This window comes from Pseudophryne corroboree, chromosome 8 (assembly GCF_028390025.1).
Source record: "Pseudophryne corroboree isolate aPseCor3 chromosome 8, aPseCor3.hap2, whole genome shotgun sequence".
Taxonomy (NCBI): Eukaryota; Metazoa; Chordata; class Amphibia; order Anura; family Myobatrachidae; genus Pseudophryne; species Pseudophryne corroboree.
Window position 1 is genome coordinate 447077935 of NC_086451.1, and position 13934 is coordinate 447091868.

Sequence of the window (13934 nt, forward strand, 5' to 3'; positions counted from 1 at the left end):
ATTTAGGAAAACTGTCAGCGCAGATATCGGACTTAAAAAGGACACGATCTGATTGGTTGGTGCTGCTAATTATACTTTTTTTGCACTAGTTTACACGACTGTCCCCTGTCCATGTATAAGGTATATTGTCAGCAAAGACAAATATTTTTTTTATTTAAACTTAATGTAAACCTCGTTTTGCGCATCACAAACACTGATTAATGCTAAAAAATATCAATGTGACACACAAAAAACAAATATTTTCCTAGAATTACACAAATGGCCATTTCTCAGGAAAAATACAATTTGCACAATATACTTGTGGCTCTCTGGTAAATTCGTATTTTACCCCCACATCCATAAAGATGATCCATACTAATAGGCTACACTTTCTTTACTTCTGTCTCTATAGTATAACATATAACGAAGTGACATATTTTAAAAATGTTTTGTACAGTTGGAACCGCGCTCATCATGCCTTCTCTGCTGCGCCTAGGCGCACCAAGGTATATTAGCATAATCCTTTCATCTATTGTTCTCAGCTGCAATACAATAGAGAGAGAACAATACAGCAGGGGGTTAAGTCATTACAACAGGAGAATAAGTCCGACAGCACTGACTCACGTAATCCTATTTAAGGGATAGATGAGCAGAGCTCCATCTGTATAACGAAGAATGAGAAGACAATTAAACTATTGCTTAAAAAAATAAATACAGAAACCCGCAGTTCTTTCATAAGAATGTAAAATATTTTATATTTAAAAAAAGTTAAATGCGTCAGAGTGTCTGTGTACAAGTCATCCTCCTCTGGTGTTTTAAAAGGTAAGACCGCTGCGAAAATTCTTTCCCGCACCCGCTACATAAAAAAGACCGGTCCACTCTGTGAATCGCCTGGTGTCTGTGGACGTGAGACTGGCTGGTGAAACCTTTCCCGCACTGGGGGCAAATAAAGGGCTTCTCTCCCGTATGAGTTCTCTTGTGACAATTGAGACTGGAGGTTTGCGCGAAACACTTTCCGCATTCTGTACAAAGGTAAGGCTTTTCTCCTGTGTGAGTCCTGAAGTGTTTCACCAGGCAGCCGTTGTACAGGAAGCTCTTCTGACAGACGGGACAAATGTGCTGCTTCTCTTCAGTGTTAAAGTTTATATCCTTATCGCTAAACATGACATCACTCATAGGCCTCTCGCCATACGAGACATCACTAATGGGCTCATCGATAAATGACAAGTCGATAACGGGTCTCTCGCTAAAGGAGACATCGCTAAAAGGTCTCTCGTTAAATGACGAATCGATAATTGGCCTCTCGCTAAAAAAGGAATCGATAATAGGCCTCCCGTTATATAAGACTTCACTAACAGGCCTCTCGATAAATGAAGAACTGATATTAGGTCTCTCACTAAATGGAACACTGCCAACAGGTCTCTCGCTAAATGGAACATTGCCAACAGGTCTGTTGCTAAATGGAGCATTGCCAACAGGTCTGTTGCTAAATGGAACATCGCCAATAGGTCTGTTGCTAAATGGAGCATTGCCAACAGGTCTCTCGCTAAATGGAGCATCGCCAACAAGTCTGTTGCTAAATGGAGCATCGCCAACAGGTCTCTCGCTAAATGAAGCATCACCAACAGGTCTGTTGCTAAATGGAACATTGCCAACAGGTCTCTCGCTAAATGGAGCATCGCCAACAAGTCTGTTGCTAAATGGAGCATCGCCAACAGGTCTCTCGCTAAATGGAGCATCGCCAACAGGTCTCTCGCTAAATGGAGCATCGCCAACAGGTCTGTTGCTAAATGGAACATTGCCAACAGGTCTTTCGCTAAATGGAGCATCGCCAACAGGTCTCTCGCTAAATGGAGCATCGCCAACAGGTCTCTCGCTAAATGGAACATTGCCAACAGGTCTCTCGCTAAATGAGACACCGCTAACACTATTTTTACTGTCCACGTTAACAGGCGGTGCCATGTTCATTGTATTGTCACAAGCAATTTGGGCTATTTCAGTTAGCAATTTCTCCTTCGCGTGAATCTGCAGATGCATTTCATAATTGAATTTCTTGGTAAAGCACTTCTTGCATTCAAGGCAAACAAAAGGTTTCTCATCTTCGTGAAGTCGCTTGTGGCAATTGAGGCTGGAACTTTGAGCGAAGCATTTCCCGCATTCGGTGCAGCAGAAGGGCTTCTCGCCCGTGTGTACCCTCATGTGCTTAATGAGGCAGCCGTTATACAGAAAACGCTTCCCACACTGCGGGCACCCGTGCGGCCGCTCCATGGTGTGAGCTCGGATGTGCCGTTCGCACGCGTGCTTGGTGCTGAACAGTTTCTCGCACTCGGTGCAGGGGTACAGCTCCTCGCCAGCGTGGAGCCGAAGGTGCATCTCGAAATTGGACTGCTTGACGAAAGATTTCCCACACTCCGGGCAGGGGACCGGCTTGTCTCGTATATGTATTAGCTGATGTCTGTCGAGACCTGACTTAGAATAAAGACATTTTCCGCACTGGGGGCATGGCCATTGTTTTTCTCCTTTGTGACTTCTTACGTGCGCCTCCAGTTCCGATAGTGTGGCAAAACACTGCCCGCATTCCTGACACACCCGAATCTTCTCCTCTATGTGAGTAAGCAGGTGTTCTTCTAGAGCGGCTTTATCCCGGAACAGCGCACCACATTCCAGGCAAACTGGGGTTTTTGTCTCATGAACTTTATGATGTTCGAAATACTCAGACACGTTGTCAAACGTTTCCGGGCATACCGGACACATGAACTGTATATCTACATTGTGCGTTCTTTCATTATCCATCGACTCCTTTAAGAAGACGTTAGGACGAGTGCTTTCTTGTACACGCTCTAAGACACCAGGGGATCCCGCGGCAGTTGCGTCTTGGTCTGAGTTCACATTGTTTACCGCGGTTTTCTTCACAAACCATAAATTGATCGCGCTCTCAGTCACCGGATTTCGACCTTTGTTGAATTCATGATTCACCGGAGTGACAACATTTTCAATTGTCCAGTCTGGAAAAAAGAAAACCAGTACACAGATTATATTAATGTGAAACAAACAAATAATTGAATACTATGTTGTGAGATGGACTAGACTGCTGTGGGTTTTCTGGAATGTCGGAACAGCACTGCATACAGAGAAAGTAAATCACAAAGTTGCTCACTATGGGGTCAATTCGGAGTCGGCTGCAGCTGCGCTCGCGTGTGTGTCTGCTGCTGGTCGCATATCTGCGACTTTATACAAATGATGCTACAAAGCCGTTCCCTGGTGTAAGGTCGTGCCTCCGCATATGCAACGACTGAGACGGTAATTTTCAGCGTCTGTATACAATATATTGATCGCAACAACTAAACTTGCACCTGTTTCATCTGAATATGGCCTCCAATGTGAGCAACAATGAAACACCTGCGATACTCATAAAATTACATATATACATGTTTGCTGTTTGTAGGGATACCAAATATGTACATTTGGCATGATGATAGTTAAAGGGCCTAAAAATAATAACGGAAACATAAAGATTACTGACTGTGAACCTAAATTTATTGCCGGCAGCCTGAAATGAGGTAAGAATGCTGGAGAATGACTGGCGAGCCAGCCAGTCAGTTTCCCTTACCGTCTCTGTTTGTGTCTGCATCCGTTTTTTGTTGCCAATGCTGACTGTGTGAGCTGTTGGGTGGGTCAGTGCCCCTTACACCCGGGACCTCAACTGTAGAAGGAAAAATAATTAATAAATTCTTCCATTAGCCATTTATCATATTTTTATATAAAAGCTACAAGACTTATTCTCACTCTCCTCACGCCTGCTTCACAGCCTAATCCTCTTTACGGACAAGCAACCTAAATCCATGGCTCCTTTACTCTAAATGCAAGTCCCTCTCCCATCTGTCTCATCTATGTTTGTCTTCCCTTCCCCTAAACTGTAGACTGTAAGCTCCCACGAGCAGGGCCCCCATCCTTATACGTTTTTCCTTCCCCCATCTAACCATTGTAATCAGCGGTCTTTGGGTCCATCCACTGCTGCTTTTGTGGGTCTAGTGACTGCCTGTGCAGTAATGTCTATATAGCTTGTATCCCATATTATGGTATTTTTTATACGGTCTGCACTTTGGGGCTAATTCAGACCTGATCGCTCGCTATCAATTTTTTTGCAGCGCTGCGATCAGATAGTCGCCGCCTATAGGGGAGTGTATTTTTGCTTTGCAACTGTGCGAACGCCTGTGCAGCCGAGTGGTGCAAAAAAGTTTCTGAGTTGCCCAGGACTTACTCAGCCACTGCGATCACTTCAGCCTGTCCGGGACCGGAATTGACGTCAGATACCCGCCCTGCAAACGCTTGAACACGCCTGCATTTTTCCAAACACTCCCAGAAAACTGTCAGTTGCCACCCACAAATGCCTTCTTCCTGTCAATCTCTTTGCGATCGGCTGTGCGAATGGATTCTTCGTTAAATCCATCACTCAGCAACGATCCGCTTTGTACCCCTATGATGCGCCTGCGCATTGCGGTGCATACAGTGGGGATTGAAAGTTTTGGCACCCCAGGCAAAAATTCATTTTAATGTGCAAAAAGAAGCCAAGGAAAGATGGAAAAAGCTCCAAAAGGCATTCTTATAACATGTCAAAAAAAGTTTGATTTTATGTCCATCATTTACACTTTCAAAATAACAGAAAACAAAAAATGGTGTCGGCAAAAGTTTGGGCACCCTGCAGAGTTAATACCTTGTACTGCCCCTTTGGCAAGTATCACAGCTTGTAAACGCTTTTTGTAGCCAGCCAAGAGTCTTTCGATTCTTGTTTGAGGTATCTTCGCCCATTCTTCCTTACAAAAGTCTTCCAGTTCTTTGAATTCCTGGGCTGTACTGCTCTTTTAAGGTCTATCCATAGATTTTCAATTATGTTGAGGTCAGGAGATTGTGAAGGCCATGGCAAAACCTTCAGTTTACGCCTCTTGATGTAATCCACCGTGGATTTTGAGGTGTGTTTAGGATCAGTATCCATTTGTAGAAACCAGCCTCTCTTTAACTTCAGCTTTTTCACAGATGGCATCAAGTTAGCGCCCAAAATTTGCTGGAATCTTATTGAATCCATTTTTCCTTCTAATCGTGAAATGTTCCCTGTGCCACTGGCTGCAATACAACCCCAAAGCATGATTGATCCTCCCCCATGCTTAACAGTTGGACAGAGGTTCTTTTCATTAAATTCTGTGCCCTTCCTTCTCCAAACGTACCTTTGCTCATTGCGGCCAAAAAGTTCTATTTTAACCTCATCGGTCCACAGAACTTTATTCCAAAATGCATCAGGCTTGTCTATATGTTCATTTGCAAACTTCAAACGCTGATTTTTGTGGTGAGGACGTAGAAGAGGTTTTCTTCTGATGACTATTCCATGAAGACCATATTTGTACAAGTATCTTTTTATAGTGGAATAGTGTACCACAACTCCAGTGTCTGCCAGATCTTCCTGGAGGGATCGTGCAGTCAAACGTGGATTTTGACTTGCTTTTCTCACAATCCTGCGAGCTGTTCTGTCTAATATTTTTCTTGGTTTTCTCAGTTTCAGTGTTCTACACAACTGCTTAAAGGAACCCATGGTGCTGATTGTTGGAGCAAGGTCAGATGAGTCTGGGCTTTTAAAACCTTTGAGATTGACATCACCTGGTCTTTCCAGACGATGATTGAGAACAATGACACTGCCAGGTCTCAGCTGTCCAAAGGAGGCAGTACAAGGTATTAACTCTGCAGGGTGTCCAAACTTTTGCAGACGCCATTTTTTGTTTTCTGTTCTTCTGAAAGTGTAAATGATGGAAATAAAATCAAACTTTTTTTGACATGTTATAAGAATGTCTAATCTGTAATTTGATGCCTTTTGGAGATTTTTCCATGTTTCCTTGGCTTCTTTTTGCACATTAAAATGAATTTTTGCCTGGGGTGCCCAAACTTTCAATCCCCACTGTACGCATGCGCAGTTCTGACCTGATTGCAGCGCAGCAAAATAACCTAGCGTGCGATCAGGTCTGAATTAGCCCCTTTATTTCTTGCTATGTTTGCACTGTCTATACTTTGTAAAGCGCCGCAGACTAGATGTGGCACCATATAAAGGAAAATAATATTTTTAATTATTTCACGCTTTCCTTTCGAGAAGTTCTGTCCCTTTAATGCTTATTTTAGCTTTCACGTTTCATTCCTCTTGTATGGCGCTAAGAATGGATGTAATCCTCTCTGGGACCTTAGCTGGTTTAGTAAGAATACCCTATTGTAGATGCATCTTATACTTATTTACTTCCTGAAGTATACAGGTTCTTAAATGCATTCTGCTACAAACGAATAGCAGTACTATAAAGGTAAATAATTACTATGCAGCAAATTATGTAATTAGGGAGGTATTACCTTGGCCAATTTAAGGTAAAGAAAGGTCAACCCAATGTGAGCAAAGATCTCTCACGATAACAGACAATAGAACGCAATGGTTACAAAAGTACTGGGTCACTCTGAACATTTTATGTGGCGGTATGATTCTGTATAAGTCAGTGATGTTACCGGAACATAGTGATGGGCTCATCCTACCAAATTACTTTCTAGTAAGTGTAGGCAGGGGGCGCTGGGTAATATTACAACTTGTACATGGCAGATCTACACTTCTCCCTATATTTATTCCCCCTCTGCCCTATGTGCCCACATACAGTCCAGTCTGCCCACTTGGCTACACGGCATGCCCTAACGTATGGGTCTTCAACCTGCAGCCCTCCAGCTGCTACGGAACTACACATCCCATCATGACCTGCCCTAGTTTTAACATGCCTTAATAGCAAAACTGGGACAGGGTATGCTGGGATGTGTAGTTCCATAGCAGCTGGATGCCCGCAGGTTAAAGACACATGCCCTAACAGGTGAAGTTTGAAATTATAGGAATCTTTGTTATGTACATGAGCATAGACTGCTGGTTTCCACGAGACTGGATTTCAGGTAGTTGATAAAGTATAACTCTAACACCAGAGACGATTCCCAATAATATGACCGTAGTAAGAGGGGGGGGCTCATTTTTGAAAAAAAATTAAAAATAATCAGCCAGGTAAGGGATATTCATCAACCCCCTGTACCTCTGATGGGTAGAAATGACAGCCATAAATCACTGTGAACACCCACGGAACCACTGCCAGACTGAAAAGGCACAGCCAGAAAACTTGAACCAGTGGCACCAATCTGTGAATTGGGAGACATTGGCGACCTTACTATACAGTAACACTGCATATAGGCATCACTGACGTCCGTACAGAGACAATCAATGCATCTACTTCCATGCTGCTCATCATAAATCTCAACGGTTCCATCTTGAATCCCTGCACCCAAAGCCTAAAGTTGAAGGCCTTAAAGTTGGAAATGGGATGAAAAGGAACCGTTTATTTACTGGACCCAAATATTGGTTTGAATCAAAACCTGCCCCACCCTGATCTGCTGGCACAGGGGATACAGCCGCAGTGACTTAGGTCTGAATTACTTCCTGCAGGGACTGGCACTTTACCGCGTCCAATGGAAGGCCGATAGTAAAGAGACATTTGGTTGGGACTCTTAAATATTAGAGAGCATTCAAGAGAACTCTACCCATCTGATCTTGTGGAAACATCAGAGTTTTACTGTGGTACTCTTCTGGGGAGAGCCTGACTATGAGAGCTCCTCCCAAGAATATATGGGGCAGCAGAAGGATCATCTATTGAGTACTGCTTGGGCTTTGACAAGGACTCTACACAGTTCTCACAAAATTTACATGTGTTCTCTTTCTGTACTCTGTCCTCAGGTCAACAATGCTGTATGACTGGATCTTATAGCCCACTAACCTTAACTTCTTGTTGTAAATTCCTATTTCTCTAGAGTGTAAGCTCACGAGCAGGGCCCTCTTACCTCTCTGTCTGTCTCTTATGACCCAGTATCTGTTTATTACTGTATTCCCAATTGCAAAGCGTAATGGAATATGCTGACATCTGCTTTTCCACCAGAATCAGCTGCTCAGTTCCTCTTCATATTCCCGGGTAAAGGGATATTATGGATTGTGGCTCCATCATCAATAATGTTTCCACAAGATCTCTTGAATACTCTCTAACAAAAGGGGAAACTTTAACATGAACCAGAACTCAAATTGGCTCATCTAATGGTGTTATTACAGAATGCATGGGCCGCTGAGCGAATGTCCTCAGGTGCATGGTGCCATTTGCTGAATAAGAAAAGAAAGAGGAATGATTCCATTATCCAGCACTGTGGGGAGAATCCACGAGCTACATGAGCTCAGAAACAGATTAAGCCAGGGTATTAGCCCAAGCCACTTCTGCCAGTTCAGTGTTGAACACTGCGGGCATCTGCAGAAGTCACTTCCCTGGGGCTGAGGATTCAGGAGAGGAAGCAGAAGCAGCTGATGACGTGAGACCATTTTGGCAAGCTTCAGTCTGTGAACTAAGGTCCGCCATGGAGGATTACTCTCCTTCCCCAGGGTTGAACCTCCCCAGGTCACAGCCTGTCACCGACCACTAAAGAAATAGCAAAACTGTGGTACTGTGGTCTCTCCGGTTCTCAGCACAGAGCCACCAGGCTGCCAGAGTCCAATGTGACCACCAGAGTGGATATTTTTGGAAGGAAATTATAAACAAAAAATAAGAATTTACTCACCGGTAATTCTATTTCTCGTAGTCCGTAGTGGATGCTGGGGACTCCGTAAGGACCATGGGGAATAGACGGGCTCCGCAGGAGACTGGGCACTCAAAGAAAGATTTAGTACTATCTGGTGTGCACTGGCTCCTCCCCCTATGACCCTCCTCCAAGCCTCAGTTAGGAACTGTGCCCGGAAGAGCTGACACAATAAGGAAGGATTTTGAATCCCGGGTAAGACTCATACCAGCCACACCAATCACACCATATAACACGTGATAGGAATCCCGGTTAACAGTATGATAACAATGGAGCCTCTGAATAGATGGCTCGCAATAACAACCCGATTTTTGTAACAATAACTATTTACAAGTATTGCAGACAATCCGCACTTGGGATGGGCGCACAGCATCCACTACGGACTACGAGAAATAGAATTACTGGTGAGTAAATTCTTATTTTCTCTGACGTCCTAGTGGATGCTGGGGACTCCGTAAGGACCATGGGGATTATACCAAAGCTCCCAAACGGGCGGGAGAGTGCGGATGACTCTGCAGCACCAAATGAGAGAACTCCAGGTCCTCCTCAGCCAGGGTATCAATTTTGTAGAATTTTGCAAACGTGTTTGCCCCTGACCAAGTAGCTGCTCGGCAAAGTTGTAAAGCCGAGACCCCTCGGGCAGCCGCCCAAGATGAGCCCACCTTCCTTGTGGAATGGGCTTTTATTGATTTAGGCTGCGGTAATCCCACCGCAGAATGCGCCAGCTGAATAGTGCTACAAATCCAGCGCGCAATAGACTGCTCAGAAGCAGGAGCACCCAGCTTGTTGGGTGCATACAGGATAAACAGCGAGTCAGTCTTTCTGACTCCAGCCGTCCTGGAAACATACATTTTCAGGGCCCTGACTACGTACAGTAACTTGGAATCCTCCAAGACCCTAGTAGCCGCAGGCCCACAATAGGATGGTTCAAGTGAAAAGCTGAGACCACCTTCGGGAGAAACTGAGGACGAGTCCTCAACTCTGCCCTATCCATATGGAAAATCAGATAAGGACTTTTACAAGACAAAGCCGCCAATTCTGATACCCACCTGGCCGAAGCCAGGGCCAACAACATAACCACTTTCCACGTGAGATATTTTAAATTCACAGTCTTAAGTGGCTTGAACCAATGTGATTTCAGGAATTCCAAAACCACATTTAGATCCCAAGGTGCCACTGGGGGCACAAAAGGAGGCTGAATATGCAGAACTCCTTTGACAAAAGTCTGAACTACAGGCAGTGAAGCCAGTTCTTTCTGGAAGAAAATCGACAGAGCCGAAATCTGGACCCTGATGGACCCCAATTTGAGGCCCAACGTCACTCCTGCTTGCAGGAATTGTAGGAATCGACCCAGCTGAAATTCCTCCGACGGGGCCTTCTTGGCCTCACACCACGCAACATATTTTCGCCAAATGCGGTGGTAACGTTTTGCGGTGACATCCTTCCTGGCTTTGATCAGGGTAGGGATGACTTCCTCCGGAATGCCCATTAGGATCCGGTGTTCAACCGCCATGCCGTCAAACGTAGCCGCGGTAAGTCTTGGAACAGACAGGATCCCTGCTGCAGCAGGTCTTGTCTGAGCGGCAGAGGCCAAGGGTCCTCTGCAAGCATCTCTTAAAGTTCCGGGTACCAAGCTCTTCGTGGCCAATCCGGAACCACGAGTATAGTTTCCACTCCTCGCTTTCATATTATTCTCAGTACCTTGGGAATGAGAGGCAGAGGAGGAAACACATAAACCGACTGGTACACCCACGGTGTCACTAGAGCGTCCACAGCGATCGCCTGAGGGTCCCTTGACCTGGCGCAATATCTTTTCAACTTTTTGTTGAGGCGGGACGCCATCATGTCCACCCGCGGTTATTCCCAACGATTTACCCACATTTGGAAAACTTCTGGATGAAGTCCCCATTCTCCCGGGTGTAGGTCGCCCATCGGAGAATCCTTGTGGCTTCTGCCATCGCCATCCTGCTTCTTGTGCCGCCCTGTCTGTTTTCATGGGCGACCGCCGTGATGTTGTCTGATTGGATCAGTACCGGCTGTTTCTGAAGCAGGTGCCTTGCTTGGCTTAGGGCATTGTAAATGGCCCTTAGCTCCAGAATATTTATGTGAAGCGAAATCTCCTTGGAAATTTCTTCCCTGTGTGACTGCACCCCAGCCCCGAAGGCTGGCATCCGTGGTCACCAGGACCCAGTCCTGTATTCCGAATCTGCGGCCCTCTAGTAGATGAGCCCTCTGCAGCCACCACAGCAGCGACACCCTGTTTCTTGCTGACAGGGTTATCCGCTGTTGTATCTGTAGATGGGACCCGGACCATTTGTCCCACTGGAACGTCCTTGCGTGGAACCTTCCGAATGGAATTATGCTTCGTACGAAGCTACCATTTTTCCCAGGACTCGTGTGCATTGATGTACCGACACCTGTCCTGGTTTTAGGATGTCTCTGACTAGAGATGACAACTCCTCTGCTTTTTCCACTGGAAGAAACACTCTTTTCTGGTCTGTGTCCAGAATCATTCCCAGGAACAGAAGACGTGTCGTCGGGACCAGCTGTGACTTTTGAATATTGAGAATCCAGCCGTGCTGTTGTAGCACTTCCCGAGAGAGTGCTACCCCCACTACCAACTGTTCTTTGGACCTCGCCTTTATCAGGAGATCGTCCAAGTACGGGATAATAAAAACTTCCTTCTTGCGAAGGAGTATCATCATTTCGGCCATTACCTTGGTAAAGACCCTCGGTGCCGTGGACAACTCCAACGGCAGCGTCTGGAACTGATAGTGACAGTCCTGTACCACACATCTGAGGTACTCCTGGTGAGGAGGGTAAATGGGGACATGCAGGTACGCATCTTTGATGTCCAGGGAGACCCTGTAATCCCCCTCGTCCAGGCTCGTAATAACCGCCCTGAGCGATTCCATCTTGAACTTGCATCTTCTGATATAAAAGTTAAAGTATTTTAATTTTAAGATGGGTCTCACCGAACCGTTCTGTTTCGGTACCACAACCATTGTGGAATAGTAACCCCTTCCTCGCTGAAGGAGGGGCACCTTGACAATCACTTGTTGTGATTATAGTGTTGAATAGCCACCAACACCGCCTCCCTGGCAGAGGTAGGTGCCGGTAAGGCAGATTTTAGGAAACGGCGGGGGGAAGAACGTCTCGAACTCCAGCCTGTACCCCTGAGATACTACTTGAAGGACCCAGGGATCCATGTGAGAGAGCCCACTGGGCGCTGACATTTCTGAGACGGGCCCCCACCGTACCCGGGTCCGCCTGAGCAGCCCCAGCGTCATGCTGTGGACTTACCGGACGCAGGGAGGACTTCTGCTCTTGGGAACTAGCTGTGTGCTGCAGCTTTTTCCTCTACCTTTGCCTCTCGGCAGAAAGGATGAGCCTCTAGCCCTCTTGCTTTTCTGGGGCCGAAAGGACTGTACTTGATGATATGGTGCTTTCTTTTGTTGTGGGGTAGCCTGTGGCAAAAAAGTCGATTTCCCAGCAGTAGCTGTGGAAACGAGGTCTGAAAGACCATCCCCAAACAGTTTTACCCCCTTATAGGGCAAACTTCCATGTGCCGATTCGAGTCGGCATCGCCTGACCATTGCCGAGTCCATAACCCCCGTCTGGCGGCAATGGACCTAGTGCTTATTTTTTATGCCAGCCGGCAAATATCCCTCTGTGCATCACGCATGTATAAGACCACGTCTTTTATATGCTCTATTGTCAGCAAAATATTGTCCCTATCCATAGTTATCTTCCGTCAGGGAATCTAACCACGCAGCGGGAGCACTGCACATCCATGCCGAAGCAATGGCTGGTCGCAATATAATGCCCGAGTGTGTGACTATATCTTTTAGGGTAACCTCCTGCTTTCTATCAGCAGGTTCCTTCAGGGCGGCCGTATCCGGAGACGGTAGTGCCACCTTTTTTGATAAGCGTGTAAGCGCTGTATCTACCCTATGGGGTGTTTCACAACGTGACCTATCCTCTGGCGGGAAAGGGTACACTGCCAATAACCATTTAGAAATTATCAATTTCTTACCGGGGGAAGACCACGCTTCCTCACACACCTCATTTAATTTCTCAGATGCAGGAAAAACTACTGGTAGTTTTCTCTCACCAAACATAATACCCTTTTATGTGGTACCTGGGGTATTATCATAAATGGGTAATACATTTTTCATTGCCTCAATCATGTAACGGCTGGACCTATTTGGAGGGTACACTAGTCTCATCGTCGTTGACACTGGAGTCGGTATCCGTGTCGACATCTGTGTCTGCCATCTGAGGTAGCGGGCGTTTTTAGAGCCCCCCATGACATTTGAGACGCTGGAACAGGCACAAACTGAGTAGCCGGCTGTTCTGTGTCGTCAACCTTTTGTGTAAGGAGTTGACACTTTCACGTAATCCTTCCATAAGTCCAACCACACAGGTGTCGACCCCGCAGGGGGTGACATCACATTCACAGGCATTCGCTCCGCCTCCACATCATTTTCCTCCTCATACCTGTCGACACTACAGTACCGACACACAGCAGACACACAGGGAATGCTCTTACAGAGGACAGGACTCCACAAAGCCCTTTGGGGAGACAGAGGGAGAGTATGCCAGCACACACCAGAGCGCTATATATCACAGGGATATCACTTATAAAACGTGTTTTCCCCTTATAGCTGCATAATATAGTTATACTGCGCATAATTTGCGCCCCCCCCCCCCCCTCTCTTTTTAACCCTTTTCTGTAGTGCAGGACTGCAGGGGAGAGCTAGGGAACGATCCTTCCAGCAGAGCTGTGAGGGAAAATGGCGCCAGTGTGCTGAGGGAGATGGCTCCGCCCCTTTTTCGGCGGGCTTTCTCCCGCTATTGTAAAAGTTCTGGCAGGGGTTAATAAATACCTATATAGCCCCTGGGGCTATATATGGTGTTAGTTTGCCAGCCAAGGTGTTAATATTGCTGCTCAGGGCGCCCCCCCCCAGCGCCCTGCACCCATCAGTGACCGCAGTGTGTGGTGTGCATGAGGAGCAATGGCGCACAGCTGCAGTGCTGTGCGCTACCTTGGAGAAGACCGAAGTCTTCAGCCGCCGATTTTCCGGACCACCTTCTTGCTTCTGGCTCTGTAAGGGGGACGGCGGCGCGGCTCCGGGAACGGACGACCAGGTCGGGTCCTGTGTTCGATCCCTCTGGAGCTAATGGTGTCCAGTAGCCTAAGAAGCCCAAGCTACCACCACTTAGGTAGGTTCGCTTCTTCTCCCCTTAGTCCCTCGTTGCAGTGAGCCTGTTGCCAGCAGATCTCA

The 13934-nt window shown here is 46.4% G+C and overlaps 1 protein-coding gene across 1 annotated transcript in view; it reads right to left on the minus strand.

The window, feature by feature from the left end:
• Positions 1-706: 706 nt before the first annotated feature.
• LOC134949557 (zinc finger protein 235-like) overlaps positions 707-13934 on the minus strand; it is an 80972-nt gene continuing 67744 nt past the window's right edge. The window contains exons 10-11 of the mRNA XM_063938213.1: positions 3590-3682; positions 707-2984 (exon numbers count right to left, since the gene is read on the minus strand). Coding sequence (XP_063794283.1) covers positions 757-2984; positions 3590-3682 — 2321 coding nt within the window. The 3' untranslated portion in view covers positions 707-756. The remainder of the gene's footprint in view (positions 2985-3589; positions 3683-13934) is intronic.